General features: G+C 41.6%; 1 protein-coding gene across 4 annotated transcripts; it reads left to right on the top strand.

Moving 5' to 3' along the window:
- Window positions 1-1,911: 1,911 nt before the first annotated feature.
- LOC126621367 (disease resistance protein At4g27190-like) lies at window positions 1,912-15,617 on the top strand. Of its 4 annotated transcripts, none has more exons than XM_050289850.1 (3): window positions 1,912-2,957; window positions 14,015-14,668; window positions 14,752-15,617. In XM_050289850.1, exons 1-3 carry the CDS (start codon window positions 2,013-2,015, stop codon window positions 15,499-15,501), a joined length of 2,349 nt encoding a protein of 782 aa, XP_050145807.1. In that variant the 5' UTR covers window positions 1,912-2,012; the 3' UTR covers window positions 15,502-15,617. The 4 variants fall into 4 exon arrangements, with proteins under 4 accessions (XP_050145807.1, XP_050145806.1, XP_050145809.1 ...); XM_050289849.1 differs by lacking the exon at window positions 1,912-2,957 and adding an exon at window positions 11,793-13,903; XM_050289852.1 differs by lacking the exons at window positions 1,912-2,957; window positions 14,752-15,617 and adding an exon at window positions 11,793-13,903 and having other exon boundaries at window positions 14,015-14,232; window positions 14,324-14,480.
- The last annotated feature ends 1,139 nt before the right edge of the window (window positions 15,618-16,756 follow it).

Here is a 16,756-nt window from a genome sequence, read left to right as displayed (position 1 = left end):
AGTTAAAGGTTGAATTTGTGAACTATGAATGGCTTGATCCCTTCGTGGGGTACGTAGGCAGTCTAACGAGGTTAGATGTAGCCAGAATAAAATAACTGAGATAAAGTTTTTATTGAAATTGTCTATGAAAAGGAATTTGGTGATTATCTTCCGAAATAATTTTTAGGCCTATCTTAGGAATTAGCTTCCGAATTAGAAATTTCGGGATGTTACAGGTGGCTTCCTTTTAAGCCCCTATTTTGAAGCTATTATAATAATTTAGAAAATGAGGGAGTTTCGAATCCAAGATGCATGGATAGAAACTCAACACCTTATCCATCTAAGTGTGATTTAGCCCATAATTAATAAGTCTTTCTTCGTTAATGATGTGGTTAAAATCGAAAGTCTTCCTTAATTTAGGGGATTTCCATATGCAAAAGTGAGGCATCAAACACATGAGCATAAGTTCTATTGATTGTTTATTAATTGAAGTTTGTTAAATCAACTTTTTTTTTTAAGGCTAACTACATTTTATATCATCCAAATTTGAAGTAGCTTTCCAAATAAGCCCTGAGGTTCTAGCTAGTTTTTTCACATTACATTTTGAGGTTTTAAAATTGTATAATTTACACCTTTTCATAGGTATTCGACGTGAAAAGTGGAGTGTCAGCTGTCGACTACCTGACGTCCTCCCTCTCCACCTTTATCCGAGCTTGGGACTAGCATCGTAAGATAAAATTACACATGCAGAGTTTTCGATCGACAACATAAGATAATTTTGTGTGATCGTCATAACTAAAGCTCAAGGGAAAATTTTATAGGACGACGATAAGGTCAACAATGATTTATGACACACAATGTGGGGTGGTCAAAAAGCAACACGTGCAAAAATGAGTGTAGTAGAGATGAGAATGTTTTGTTAGATAAGTGGGCACACGAGCAATGATAGGATTAAGAAGAGGATATCCAAGGTAAAGTTCGAATGGCCATAATTGAAGATAAGATGAGAAAAAATCGATTAAGATGGTTTAAACAGGTGAATAAAAGATCTGCATATGTTTCGGTTAGAAGATGCGACTATGAAACAGAGGCTCATGGAAATAGGGGTACGGGAAGACCTAGGAATACTTGGAAAAAGTCTTTAAGAAAAGATGGAATACTTGGATCTAATGGAAGACTTGGCGCAAAACTGAGTACAGTGACCATTTAGGATTGATAAAGCCGACCCTACTTAATGGGATAAGGCTTAGTTGTTGTTGTATTAGTTTACACTTTTTGGCTCTTTGAATGTCTAATCCTCCATTAAATTGTCGAGTTTTGTTCCGGTCAATTTAGTGTAAATGTGGCTTACAATTAACTCATATAAGAGTCTCAAAATCACCATCTCATCAATTTAATGAAATCTTACAATCAATGATCGAAGGCACAAATTGATATAATTCCAATACCTCGGGATACAATATGAGAAATTAAAACTTCTTCCATTGTGAAAATCATTTCAAATTTAAATCCAAATTTAAAGAGTATAAATGTAATTAGCCTTTCTAAAAATTACAGAACCACTTGCCTCATTCGTTACTTGGACAAGATTGAAAAGTCAACCTAAATTTTCATAGCAAATGTGAGGCATCAACACATGAATTGAAGTTTGTTAATCAACTGTTTTTTTTTTAAATTTAATTATATAACCATTTGCCTTAAAATAATAAAATTTTAGGAAGAAATCAAATGGTTAATCATCAACAACCGATTTACAGACTATAATTTAAATAGATTGTCAACCTAACATTACTCTTGCTATTAAATAGCCGCCCTTGTTTTAAATATTTTTTTTTTGTCTTTGATATTGCCATGGTTGCTTTCATCGTGTGAATCTCTATGTGAAGGGGTCCTTTCTTTCTGTCTTTGGTATTACTTCGTTTTCGTTAATCTGTAAGTGAAAAAGTTCTTTCTTTCTTTGCCTTTGTTATTGCTTTGTTTTGCGATTTCTGATCATAGTCACCGGAAGAGGAAGAAAAAGAAAATACAAAAAAATGGATATTTGCATTTCAGCTGTTACCAAACTGGCTCAGTTCACTGTGACTCCGGTTTGGCGAAAGTTAAGTTATTTGATCCATTACAAGAGTAATGTAGAGCATCTCACCGATCAAACTGAGAGGCTGGTTGGCAAAAGAGACGGGGTGAAACTCGCCGTGGAGGCAGCAGCCCGGAATTTGGAGACAATCGCTCCTGAAGTTGAGACCTGGCTGTGCAATGTAAACAAGACTATACAAGAAATGGAGACTTGTTTTGGAAACGAAAGAGTTGAGAAGCCAAGGTGTTTTAATGGTTGGTTTTCGAAGTTGAAGTCGCGGCGTTACTTGGGTGAGAAGGCTAAGAAGATGAGTTTGGTGGTTGACAACCTTCTTAGAGATGGGAGTTTCACGAGGGTTTCGTATCCTGCTCCTCCCCCGGAGATAGGGTTTTCGGCAATACATGAAGGGGGCAGCTCCTCAGGAACATCTGACCCTGCTCCTCCAGCAGCAGCAATGGAACTTTTTGCGGGTCCTCAGCATAGATTACCCTTTTCAGAGGAGATCCTGAAAGCTCTGCAAGATGACAATATCGATATGATTGGTATTGCTGGAATAATTGAACGGGAAGATGCTGTAACAACGAAAGAGTTCATCCGCAGAGTCAAAGAGCAAGATTTATATGAAGAGGTTGCGGTGGCAGTTGTGTCCCAGAATCCTGACCTGAAAAGGATACAAGGTGTAATAGCAGATGTGCTGGGGCTGACTTTGGAAGATCAAAGTTTACTTGAGCGAGCAGAGAAGCTAAATTCTAGAATCATGTCCATGGACTCGAAGAGGCTCCTCGTGATTTTGGCTGATGTTTGGGAATTACTTGATTTGGTGGCAGTTGGAATCCTTGGTGGTGATAGCAAGGAAAGATGCAAGATCATATTGGTAGCCAAACACCCAAATGTCTTCAGTGAGGTGAGAACTATAAGAAATTTCAAATTGTTATTGGCATCTACATCCGTAAAGGGCAATATACATTTTGAATCAAGAAATTTAACCATTAGAGATGTAATGAATGCTCTAACCGATGATCAAATCAATCCGGTTGTGATATGTGGAATGGGAGGTATTGGCAAGACAACTTTGGTGAAAGAAGTTGGGAAGAGAGCAAAAGCATTGAATCTATTCGATGAGGTTGCGATGGCAGTTTTTGCCCAAACTCCTGACTTAAGTCATATTCAACAGGAAATCGCAGATTTTCTAGGTCTGAAGCTCACAGGGCAAAGTTTAGCTGGAAGAGCAAACAAGTTAAAAGAAAGATTATCGGGTAATAAGAGGGTCCTTGTAATATTAGATAACGTTTGGACACAGATAGATATGGAGGAAGTAGGAATTCCATCTTGCTGCAAAATCTTGGTGTCATCACGAAATCAAGATATATTCAATGACATAGAAACAAACAACAACAACAACAACAACAAAGCCTTTTCCCACTAAGTGGGGTCGGCTATATGAATCCTAGAACGCCATTGCGCTCGGTTTTGTGTCATGTCCTCCGTTAGATCCAAGTACTCTAAGTCTTTTCTTAGAGTCTCTTCCAAAGTTGTCCTAGGTCTTCCTCTACCCCTTCGGCCCTGAACCTCTGTCCCGTAGTCACATCTTCGAACCGGAGCGTCAGTCCTTCTTTGCACATGTTCAAAATCACCGGAGCCGATTTTCTCTCATATTTCCTACAATTTCGGCTACTCCTACTTTACCTCGGATATCCTCATTCCCAATCTTATCCTTTCTCGTGTGCCCACACATCCCACGAAGCATCCTCATCTCCGCTACACCCATTTTGTGTACGTGTTGATGCTTCACCACCCAACATTCTGTGCCATACAACATCGCTAGCCTTATTGCCGTCCTATAAAATTTTCCCTTGAGCTTCAGTGGCCTACGACGGTCACACAACACGCCGGATGCACTCTTTCCATCCAGCTCGTATTCTATGGTTGAGATCTCCATCTAATTCTCCGTTCTCTTGCAAGATAGATCCTAGGTAGAGAAAACGATCGCTTTTTGTGATCTTCGCTAGATTGCTCCGGTCATTAGTGTGGATAAGTATATAAATGGATAGAGATAGGAAAGCAAACACAAGATGTACGTGGTTCACCCAGATTGGCTACGTCCACGGAATAGAAGAGTTCTCATTAATTGTGAAGGGTTTACACAAGTACATAGGTTCAAGCTCTCATTTAGTGAGTACAAGTGAATGATTTAGTACAAATGACATTAGGAAATATTGTGGGAGAATGATCTCGTAATCACGAAACTTCTAAGTATCGGAGTGTGGTGTCGTCTTGACTTGCCTTATCTGTCTCATAGGTAGATGTGGCATCTTCTCTGGAAGTACTCTTCCTCCATCCAGGGGTGGTATCTTTAACTGGTGGAGATGCACAAGGTAATGTATCAATTTCACTTGAAGCTTACTTGTAGTTTCAGGCTTGGTCAAGCGCGATACAAACCATGTAGTAGGAGTCCCCCAAGTCGCCGAGCTAGGGGGTCTGCTGAAAGAGGTGACAGACAAGGTAAGCAATCAGAGCTCCGACTGATTGTTCACCTTCTCCCCATCTTGCAGCAGCATGAAGGATAAAGAGAAGAAAAATGAGAAGAGATGATATGAGATACTTTTGCTTTTGAAGAAGTAACTTTCCACAGGCTTATTCTTGAACTGAGCTGGAGGGTTTTCTGGTTTCCTCCAGAGTATAAGGCCGACTGAAGAATTTGAGGGTCAAAACAAGTCCATCAAATCTAGAGTACGTTCCACCCTGCTGATATGGGATACTTTTGCTTTTGACAGAGTAATGAATGTATCGGCACGTGTGCTGTTACGCTTGTCTCCACATGCTTCCTTGTATCCTTCGCACTTGCCCTATCTGTTCCTCAAGCAGATGCGGAATCTTCCCTGGAAACATAAGATGTTGAAGATGAGTACTCGAGAGCAATGCCAGGTAAGTAATCAGGTAAGGGGTTCCAGGCAGTCAGTTCCTGGCTGGAAGCTTGATTCCAAGTGCTGACTGATTGCTCTCTTTCTCCTTGTCTTGCAGGTAAAAACAAGGCCAAAAGAAAAGACAGGGAAAAAGCATGATATGGGATACTCTTGCTTTTAACCCTGATGATATGAGATATTCTTGCTCTAGTATAGCTTGTTTGCAGAGGTATTATCGGGGGGAAAGAAAGCTGAATATTTCGAAAGGCTTCGTTGGGAGTGCCCTCTCAGATATGATGAAGGGTTGAGCATTTTTGCAGGTCTGCCTGTCCGTTGGGGATGGAGGTCGACATATATAGGAGTCTCCCTAACAACAAGTAGTAATGCTATTCCTTTACCCTGCTTGGTCATAGCACGGTAGTGGGAGCTGCCAGTTTCACATGTTTTAACTCTGTCAGAGCACTTTGAAAAAGTGGTCTGTGGTATCTGGCTCTCGAGATTCGGAGAACGATGCCTCTTCGATTTTTGAGAAAGCAATCATGCTGGGGGTATGACTCTCGAGATTCGGAGAGCAGTGTCTCTTCGATTTTTGAGGAAGTAATCATGTTGGGAGTCTGGCTCTCGAGATTCGGAGGGCGGTGCCTCTTCGATTTTGGAGCAAGCAATCTTGTTGGGAGTGTTGTCTCGAATGTGAGTAAAGGTTGGGCATGTTTGCTAGTCTACCTTGCCACGAAGCACAAAGGTTGACACACAGGGACTTTCCAATTATCCAGCAATGGTACTGTTCCTTTACCCTCTCTTCGATTTTGAGAAAGTAGTCATGTTGGGAGTCTGGCTCTCGAGATTCGGAGGACGGTGCCTCTTCGATTTTGGAGCAAGCAATCTTATTGGGAGTGTTTTCTCGAATGTGAGTAAAGGTTGGGCATGTTTGCTAGTCTACCTTGCCACGAAGCACAGAGGTTGACACACAGGGACTTTCCAATTATCCAGCAGTGGTACTGTTCCTTTACAGTTGTGGGTAATAATATGGTAGCTAGACCTTCAAAATTTATGTGTCTAAACTTTTGTTAGTGCTGTTTCTTTGCTATTCTTTTACCTTTCTTGGTCAGAGCGATGTGGTGGGAGCTGCAAGCTTCACGTGCTCAAATTTGGCAGAGAACTTTGGCAAAGTTATTTGTGGTACCCATGAGCTATTGTTGTGTGTGGGAAGTGGGTGATTGAACAGTAAGATTCATGTGCTTTCTACTTCACCAGAAGTCTTCGACAGAATGCCCATAATTTCTGCAAAGCTGAGTGTGCGTGTGACAGGTGCTGACAAGGCTAGAAAAGTAGGTGCCTCTTCGATTTCTGAGATCGGCCCTCGTGGTCTCTGAGCAGCCCAGCTTTTGAGAAAGCGAGCGCCTCTTCGATTGATTCGGAGAACGATGCCTCATCGATTTTTGAGAAAGCAATCATGCTGGGGGTCTGGCTCTCGAGATTCGGGGAGCAGTGTCTCTTCGATTTTTGAAAAAGTAATCATGTTGGGAGTCTGACTCTCGAGATTCGGAGGGCGGTGCCTCTTCGATTTTGGAGCAAGCAATCTTGTTGGGAGTGTTTTCTCGAATGTGAGTAAAGGTTGGGCATGTTTGCCAGTCTACCTTGCCACGAAGCACAGAGGTTGACACACAGGGACTTTCCAATTATCCAGCAATGGTACTGTTCCTTTACCCTCTCTTCGATTTTTAAGAAAGTAGTCATGTTGGGAGTCTGGCTCTCGAGATTCGGAGGACGGTGCCTCTTCGATTTTGGAGCAAGCAATCTTATTGGGAGTGTTTTCTCGAATGTGAGTAAAGGTTGGGCATGTTTGCTAGTCTACCTTGCCACGAAGCACAGAGGTTGACACACAGGGACTTTCCAATTATCCAGCAGTGGTACTGTTCCTTTACCCTTGTGGGTAATAATATGGTAGCTAGACCTTCAAAATTTATGGGTCTAAACTTTGTTAGTGCTGTTTCTTTGCTATTCTTTTACCCTTCTTGGTCAGAGCGATGTAGTGGGAGCTGCAAGCTTCACGTGCTCAACTTTGGTAGAGAACTTTGGCAAAGTTATTTATGGTACCCATGAGCTATTGTTGCGTGTGGGAAGTGGGTGATTGAACAGTTAGATTCATGTGTTTTCTACTTCCCCAGAAGTCTTTGACAGAATGCCCATAATTTCCGCAAAACTGAGTGTGCGTGTGACAGGTGCTGACAAGGCTGGAAAAGGCTGGAAAAGTAGGTGCCTCTTCGATTTCTGAGATCGGCCCTCGTGGTCTCTGGGGAGCCCAGCTTTTGAGAAAGCGAGCGCCTCTTCGATTTTTGAGATCGGCCTTCGTGGTCTTTGAGCAGCCCAACTTTTGAGAAAGCAAACGCCTCTTCGATTTCTGAGATCAACCCTCGTGATCTCTAAGCAGCCCAGCTTTTGAGAAAGCAAACGCCTCTTCGATTTCTGAGCAGGCGCCTCTTCGATTTCTGAAGCTTCGTCGAGTGCAGATTTTTATAGGGGCTGACATTAAGTTCCAAAACACACTTGAATCTCTACCAGTAGAAGCTTCATTCTTGCACTTCTAAGATATTGATTTGTCCGACCTCTTCTCTCTTCAACACCTTTGAAAATGTCTGGCCCCTCCGACCGTCGTTTTGACTTGAACCTTGTTGAAGAGGCAGCCCCGCCTTCTCCAGACAACATATGGCGCCCATCCTTCGTCTCCCCTACTGGTCCTCTTACCGTTGGGGATTCCGTGATGAAGAATGATATGACCGCTGCGGTGGTGGCCAGGAACCTTCTCACTCCCAAAGATAACAGACTACTTTCCAAACGGTCTGATGAGTTAGCTGTTAAGGATTCGCTGGCTCTCAGTGTTCAGTGTGCAGGTTCTGTGTCTAATATGGCCCAACGCCTATTTGCTCGAACCCGCCAAGTTGAATCATTGGCGGCTGAAGTGATGAGTCTCAAACAGGAGATTAGAAGGCTCAAGCATGAGAATAAACAGTTGCACCGGCTCGCACATGACTATGCTACAAACATGAAGAGGAAGCTTGACCAGATGAAGGAAACTGATGGTCAGGTTTTACTTGATCATCAGAGATTTGTGGGTTTGTTCCAAAGGCATTTATTGCCTTCGTCTTCTGGGGCTGTACCGCGTAATGAAGCTCCAAATGATCAACCTCTGATGCCTCCTCCTTCTAGGGTTCTGTCCAGTACTGAGGCTCTAAATGATCCCCCTCCGGTGCCTTCTCTTTCTGGGGCTCTACCGACTGCTGAGACTTCTCCTAAGCAACCTTTGTGAAGGCTCCCTCTTGTGTGCTTATTTTGACTCATGTATATGTACATATTTGTAGCTTATCGGGGATATCAATAAATAAGTTTTCCTTCATTTCAACGTATTGTGTTAAATACACCAAAGCCTTCTTCGCTAAGTTCTTTGAATTTTCTTTTGTTAAAGCTTGTATGTTGAAGCTTTCTGCGTGGAGCATGTAGGTTGGGGTAGTGTTCCCTTAATTTCCCGAGTGAGGAAAACTTCTCGGTTGGAGACTTGGAAAATCCAAGTCACTGAGTGGGATCGGCTATATGAATCTTAGAACGCCATTGTGCTCGATCCTGTGTCATGTCCTTCGTTAGATCCAAGTACTCTAAGTCTTTTCTTAGAGTCTCTTCCAAAGTTTTCCTAGGTCTTCCTCTACCCCTTCGGCCCTGAACCTCTGTCCCATAGTCGCATCTTCTAATCGGAACGTCAGTAGGCCTTCTTTGCACATGTCCAAACCACCGTAACCGATTTTCTCTCATCTTTCCTTCAATTTCGGCTACTCCTACTTTACCCCGGATATCCTCATTCCTAATCTTATCCTTTCTCGTGTGCCCACACATCCAACGAAGCATCCTCATCTCCGCTACACCCATTTTGTGTACGTGTTGATGTTTCACCGCCCAACATTCTGTGCCATACAGCATCGCCGGCCTTATTGCCGTCCTATAAAATTTTCCCTTGAGCTTCAGTGGCATACGGCGGTCACACAACACGCCGGATGCACTCTTCCACTTCATCCATCCAGCTTGTATTCTATGGTTGAGATCTCCATCTAATTCTCCGTTCTTTTGCAAGATAGATCCTAGGTAACGAAAACGGTCGCTCTTTGGTATTTCTTGATCTCCGATCCTCACCCCTAACTCGTTTTGGCCTCCATTTGCACTGAACTTGCACTCCATATATTCTGTCTTTGATCGGCTTAGGCGAAGACCTTTAGATTCCAACACTTCTCTCCAAAGGTTAAGCTTTGCATTTACCCCTTCCTGAGTTTCATCTATCAACACTATATCGTCTGCGAAAAGCATACACCAAGGAATATCATCTTGAATATGTCGTGTTAACTCATCCATTACCAACGCAAAAAGGTAAGGACTTAAGGATGAGCCTTGATGTAATCCTACAGTTATGGGAAAGCTTTCGGTTTGTCCTTCATGAGTTCTTACGGCAGTCTTTGCTCCTTCATACATATCCTTTATAGCTTGGATATATGCTACTCGTACTCCTTTCTTCTCTAAAATCCTCCAAAGAATGTCTCTTGGGACCCTATCATACGCTTTTTCCAAATCTATAAAGACCATGTGTAAATCCTTTTTCCCATCTCTATATCTTTCCATCAATCTTCGTAAGAGATAGATTGCCTCCATGGTTGAGCGCCCTGGCATGAACCCGAATTGGTTGTCCGAAACCCGTGTCTCTTGCCTCAATCTATGCTCAATGACTCTCTCCCAGAGCTTCATTGTATGACTCATTAGCTTAATACCCCTATAGTTCATGCAATTTTGTACGTCGCCCTTATTCTTGTAGATAGGCACCAAAGTGCTCATTCGCCACTCATTTGGCATCTTCTTCGTTTTCAAAATCCTATTGAAAAGGTCAGTGAGCCATGTTATACCTGTCTCTCCCAAAAGTTTCCACACTTCGATTGGTATATCGTCTGGGCCTATTGCTTTTTTATGCTTCATCTTCTTCAAAGCTACAACCACTTCTTCCTTCCGGATTCGACGATAAAAAGAGTAGTTTCTACACTCTTCTGAGTTACTCAACTCCCCTAAAGAAGCACTCATTTCATGTCCTTCATTGAAAAGATTATGAAAATAACCTCTCCATCTGTCTTTAACCGCGTTCTCTGTAGCAAGAACCTTTCCATCCTCATCCTTGATGCACCTCACTTGGTTTAGGTCCCTTGTCTTCTTTTCCCTTGCTCTAGATAGTTTATAGATATCCAACTCTCCTTCTTTGGTATCTAGTCGTTTATACATATCGTCGTAAGCCGCTAACTTAGCTTCTCTGACAGCTTTCTTCGCCTCTTGCTTCGCTTTTCTATACCTTTCACCATTTTCATCAGTCCTCTCCTTGTATGAGGCTTTACAACATTCCTTCTTAGCCTTCACCTTTGTTTGTACCTCCTCATTCCACCACCAAGATTCCTTTTGGTGTGGGGCAAAGCCCTTGGACTCTCCTAATACCTCTTTTGCTACTTTTCTGATACAACTAGCCATGGAATCCCACATTTGGCTAGCTTCCCCCTCTCTATCCCACACACATTGGGTGATTACCTTCTCTTTGAAAATGGCTTGTTTTTCTTCTTTTAGATTCCACCATCTAGTCCTTGGGCACTTCCAAGTCTTGTTCTTTTGTCTTACTCTTTTGATATGTACATCCATCACCAACAAGCGATGTTGATTAGCCACGCTCTCTCCTGGTATAACTTTGCAATCCTTACAAGTTATACGATCCCCTTTCCTCATTAGAAGAAAATCTATTTGTGTTTTTGACGACCCACTCTTGTAGGTGATCACATGTTCTTCTCTCTTCTTAAAGAAGGTGTTGGCTAAGAAGAGATCATATGCCATTGCAAAATCCAAGATAGCTTCCCCATCCTCGTTTCTCTCCCCAAAACCATGGCCACCATGAAAACCTCCATAGTTGCCTGTCTCCCTGCCCACGTGTCCATTTAAATCTCCTCCTATAAATAACTTCTCCGTCTGAGCAATTCCTTGCACCAAGTCTCCAAGATCTTCCCAAAATTTCTCATTCGAACTCGTATCCAACCCTACTTGAGGTGCGTACGCACTAATCACATTGATAAGTTCTTGTCCTATTACAATCTTGATTGCCATGATTCTATCTCCTACCCTCTTGACATCTACAACATCTTGTACCAAGGTCTTGTCCACGATGATGCCAACACCGTTTCTCGTTCTATTTGTGCCCGAATACCAAAGTTTAAACCCTGAGCTTTCTAGATCCTTTGCCTTACTACCAACCCACTTAGTTTCTTGTAGGCACATAATATTTATCCTTCTCCTCACCATAACTTCCACTACTTCCATAGATTTTCCCGTTAAGGTTCCTATATTCCACGTTCCTAAACGCATTTTGCTCTCTTGAACTCTACCCTTCTGTCCTAGCTTCTTCACCCTCCCCCGTCTAATAGGATCAAAGTACTTCTTTTGTGTGTCCCGGGTAAAGTTGATAGGAGCATATGCTCCCAAACAACTTTGAGTGGAGTCGTTCGAAAAGAAGTTTCTATGGCCCCCTTGCTCATTTAACACTGCATCCGGGTGCCGATGGAGATACAGCGACCCTTGCTCACTTATCACTGTGCTCAGGCCACACAGCGCGCCACTTACGGGTGACGCCCTAGCTTTAGCGCGATTTTGTTCTGGATTCATTTTCATAAGGATTCGACGTGATCATGGAGTGCCGGCTGTCGACTACCTGACGCCCTCCCCCTCCTCCTTTATCCGGGCTTGGGACCGGCCATGTAAGACATAGGCGGAGTTATTCAATGACATAGAAACCAAAAGGAATTTTCCGATCAGTGTGTTGCCAGAACAAGATGCATGGACTTTGTTTAAGGACATGGCAGGCAGATCCATTGAGTCTCCTGAGCTACGTCCTGTAGCGCAACAGGTTTTAAGAGAATGTGCTGGTTTGCCAATTGCAATTTCGACGGTGGGAAGAGCGCTAAGACATAAAAGCAAGAAGATGTGGGATGATGCACTCACACAACTAAGAAACGCTTGCCCAGAAAACATTCCGGGAATGATACATGAAGTTTACCGGAAAATAGAGCTAAGTTATGAATGTCTAGAAAGCGAGGAAGCCAAATCATGTTTTTTCCTGTGTTGTCTGTATCCAGAATGCAGCAATATACCGGTTGAAGATTTGGTTAGATATGGTTTCGGGCTTGGGTTGTTTAAAGGTATTGATTCACTGGTACAAGGAAGAAACCGTGTAGAAACGTTGGTTGACATACTCAAAAGTTGTTTTTTGTTGTTAGACAGTAACAAGGAAGGGTGTGTCAAAATGCATGATGTGGTGCGGGATGTAGCCTTATCAATAGCTACTGATGGTAAAGAAGGATTTGTGACCAGACACAAGGTGGAATTGAAGGATTGGCCTGGCAAATACTCTTCTAGTACACTCATTATAACCAATAAAACTCGTATGCATAACGAGCTTTTATTAGTTTCATGCACTGATAAATGTCCATTGGAACCACCTGCCACTATTCTGAGAACAAGTGAAGGCATCAAGGTTTTAGCCATCAGAAGCAGATTTCCACTGCCAATACTACCATCGATTCCACTGTTGAGAAACCTTCAAACGCTGCGTCTAGAGAATTGCAATCTCAGTGTGGAAGCTAGATCCGTAATTGGAGAGCTAAGGACACTCATGGTACTCAGCTTTTGTGGATCCAACTTCGATCAATTTCCTGATGAAATTAAAAACTTGTCAAATCTAAGGTTGCTAGATTTGACAGGATGCAGAGTTATGAAAATTCCAATGGGTGTCATATCGAGTTTAGCTCATCTAGAAGAACTGTACCTGTGGAATAGCTTCCAGCAATGGGAGGTTGAGGAACAAACCCAAGCACAACTAGATGAAGGGAACAGACATAAGGATCGAAATCAAGGTTCAAAAATCAGGGGCATCACTTGTCATTTTGCTCCAGAGCTAAGTTCCTTGTCCCAATTGACTACTTTAGAAATTGCTCTGAATCCACTTGTAAAGTCAACAGGGGTGCAGTTTGATCAGCTTGAAAGATTTAAGATCTCAATAGGATGGTGGAACAATAGTTGTTGGGATGTGAATCCCTGTGAGAACTACTTGAGACTTAGCTATGCAGCAGAATCTCCTGCGGAGAGTAGAATAACTATATTGCTAGAGAAAACTAACGTTCTAGAGTTAGACATGAAGTATATGAGCAGAACTCTTAATGACCTGAGAAGAAGCTGTTGTTTAAACTTGAAATCTCTAAAGCTCTGCCAATCTGAAGATCTGCAACATGTCTTTGACATAGGATACGTAAGCGTTTTCCCTGTCCTGCATACTCTGAAGATCAATGAACTAAAGGAGCTCAAGGCGGTTTTTCATGGCGAGCTTCCAATGGGGTCATTTAACGGACTTAGAGAGTTATCTTTATCATCTCTACCTAAATTAACACATTTATGGAAGATACCAAGTCAATTTGGTCAGTGTCTAGGAAATCTGAGATGTGTTAAGGTGAGTAGATGTTACCTTCTAAAATATCTCTTCTTATTATCAGTAGATAGCCATCTGAAGCAACTCGAAGAGCTAGACATACAGAATTGCAACTATTTGGAAGAGATTGTTGCCTTAAAAGATCAGACCTCAAAACAGATTGTTGCCTCTGAAGGATCGGAAAATGAGGAAGAAGTCAACGAGATCAATCACCCCAATTTGCTACGCTTGAATCTTGAAAGACTACCAGGGTTCGTTGGGATCAGCAAAACAACATGTCAGATCAACTTTCCTGGATTGATCACGTTGAAGTTGGAATACCTACCAAAAATCATGAGTCTTTCCCCAGATAGTTTGGCTCCAGAAAGTAGCATTGCTTATGCCACAAAACAACATTTATTTGACACCAAGGTATTTTCCCTTTCCTTAAGATTGTAATATGTTACCCCAGCTGCTAAACTCTGTGTCAAAACTTGTAAAAAAATCAGGATAGCTCAGCTGACAATCTCTTTAATTCAACAGGTTAGTCCCTTTTGGCAGCTGCGATTTGTGACGGTGAAGGAATGTGCTAAGCTAACTGGTATTTTCTCGTTCAGTTGGGTGCAGGACTTACAAAGTCTGGAACAACTTGAAGTAAGGGAATGTAGGTCACTGGAAACAGTTTTCGACTTTGAAGATCTAGAAATGAAACAGAATCCAAAGCAATTTCCTGCACTGTTCTCTGACTTGGAAATAATGGAGTTGAGTAAGCTACCCTTGTTGAAATACTTGTGGAATCCACCTCAAAACATCATGGCGTTTCAAAATTTAAGAATGCTCCAAGTTATGCAGTGTGGAAATTTGAGATATGTGTTCCCACGGTTCGTTGCTGAAAATCTCGTGAAACTAGAATCTATGTATATAAGTGATTGTGCTGCGATGCGAGACATTCTTGCCGAAAATGAACGAGGCCATGGAGATGAAGAGGCAACAAAGATAATTGTTTTCCCTCAAGTAAAATCTCTCCATCTTGATAATTTACCCTCCCTCAGAACATTTTGCCGTGCTCCATGCGCTATTCACTGGCCATCATTGACAACTTTGGTGATTGGCTGCCTTACCATGGAGACGTTTGTTCCATCATCTGAAGCCATGGGATCAATTTATGGTGTTCCAAACCATATTTTTAATGAAGAGGTTTGCACATCACTCTAAATCTATGCTGGCAAGTTTTAACTTTTCATCATTGTTGGTACTAACAAAGTTCAATGCATTTTCAGGTTGGTTTTCCAGTTCTGGAGACGCTAGAAATTCGTGATATGCAAAATATCAGAGAGTTATGGAGCAGGGAGCTTCTACCCTACTCTTTCAATGAACTCCGAGACCTGCATGTGTCCGGTTGTAGCAACTTAGTTCTTCTGGTAGCAGTTGAGGTGCAGAATAGATTGCATAAACTAGACAAGTTAATTGTGAAGGGTTGCAATTCCCTGGAAGAGATTTTTGAGTCCACAGGGTCAAATGCCAATGAAGAACCCACTGCAACACTTCCTCAGTCGGGCGAAATATCTTCAATTTCCCAACCTCAAATGACGCAAATCAGGGGTTCCAATCGAATTCAAGGCTTTCAGTTAACATCATTACACATTTCGGATTGTGTCAGTTTGGAGCTTCTACTCTCTCCTTCCATTGCTAGGGGTATGGTGAAGCTCAAAGGTCTATCCATAATTGAGTGCAAGAAGATGGAAGTGGTAGTTGCAAAACCGCTAGCGGATGAAGAATCAGAGGATAACAGCTTGCTCCCTCAGCTAAGTTATTTGGAACTTCGCGCTCTACCAAATCTCATAATTTTTTCTCAAGGCAAATGTAATTTAGATTGGCCATCACTGGAAGAGTTAACCGTTGAAGAATGCCCTCGAATGGAGAATTTATGTTTAGGTTCCCTTAGCACACCAAGGGAAGTGAAGTTAAGTATCAGCGGGGCAAGTGAAAATCTTCAGAAGGAGCTGAACGACAGTCGGAAAGAAACTTAATCTTCATAAGTATTTTGCGTTTCCATTGTCCAGTAAACAACTTCGAAGTTATATGTTGAGTTTTGCCTTCTAAGGAGGTTTACCATCCTTAGAAGGGATATGATCACACATGCAAATATGGATTTCTGAAGCTATCGAACTTATGAGATTTGGTACATCTGGTCACACATTTAGAGTTTTTTTACCTTATAATTCTTATAAGTTCTTTTGGTATATGTATTTTGGGAAATCCATACATATATAGCCGACAATTTTCTAGGATATTAAGCTACAAACCACTAGCTATAGAAAAATAAATATTAAGATGATAAGGTTTGTGCTAACGGCATTTTGCACCTTTTGATTTTATAATGGTTTTCAAATAGGTCGCATGATTTTAATTTTATTATTTTACATCGAGATTTCAGAATTGCATCAATTTATATCTTTGGTTTGGTCAGTCGTCTCTTCAACCTTAAGGTTTTAAAATTGTTTCAATTTATACCTATCGTTTTGTTAAACGTTAATGGCTGGCGTGAAAAGTACGGGACATATGAAGGGCATTTTCATAATACAAAAAAAATGACGCATATATTAGTTAAGTCAAATTTTTCTGTCATCTTATTTTTTGGCCTCCAGGTCATTTCAAACCCTAGACGAGATTCTAGCCTAATTACTAGTTAATTCTTTCCTTTGGGTTTGGAATATTTTTTTTTAATTTTTTTTATTTTTGCTGCTATTTTTGACTGCTTCTAAAATGTTTGCTGCGGCTAATTACTTTTCAAATTAATGTTTGTTTAGACTTGACCATTCACAGTTTCCTATTCCTTTTGCTGACAAGCTAAGTTGATTTTTGTGAGTAAAGTCTGCTTCAAGACCATGCATTTCTCTATTCACAGTTTCCGATTCCTCTTGTTCTTTATTAGCTGCTTATTTTCATTCATTGTTTCTGTCATTCTATGATCAAATCTGTTATGGCTCGTGACGGGGCTAGCTCCTCGAGAAGATCCAACTTTACTGAACCCCCACCCATGAAGCTTTCGGAGCGCTTGGAATACAAACTACCATGTACAAGGGAGATCTTGGGGGCTCTGCAGGTTGAAAATATCAACTTGATTAGCATTAATTGTGGGGAAATCAAAACAGGAGATACAGTAACGACGAAAGAGTTCATGGAGAGAGTCAAGCAGCAAGGTCTATTTGAAGAAGTTGTCATGACTGTTGTATCCCTTGATCCCAACTTGAGACGAATACAAGATGAGATTGCAGATAATCT

The sequence above is a fragment of the Malus sylvestris genome, chromosome 5, assembly GCF_916048215.2.
Source record: "Malus sylvestris chromosome 5, drMalSylv7.2, whole genome shotgun sequence".
NCBI classification, from domain to species: Eukaryota; Viridiplantae; Streptophyta; class Magnoliopsida; order Rosales; family Rosaceae; genus Malus; species Malus sylvestris.
Note: the sequence above shows the minus strand (reverse complement) of the source record. Positions and strands in the feature narration are given on the sequence as shown.

What these genes read in the sequence shown, in the direction of transcription:
- LOC126621367 (XM_050289849.1), top strand. Translation starts at nt 11,867, where the DNA reads ATGGCAGGCAGATCCATTGAGTCTCCTGAGCTACGTCCTGTAGCGCAA. An exon ending in AACATTTATTTGACACCAAG is followed by an intron (nt 13,904 to 14,014) that starts GTATTTTCCCTT and finishes TTAATTCAACAG; the next exon opens with GTTAGTCCCTTTTGGCAGCT. An exon ending in ACCATATTTTTAATGAAGAG is followed by an intron (nt 14,669 to 14,751) that starts GTTTGCACATCA and finishes ATGCATTTTCAG; the next exon opens with GTTGGTTTTCCAGTTCTGGA.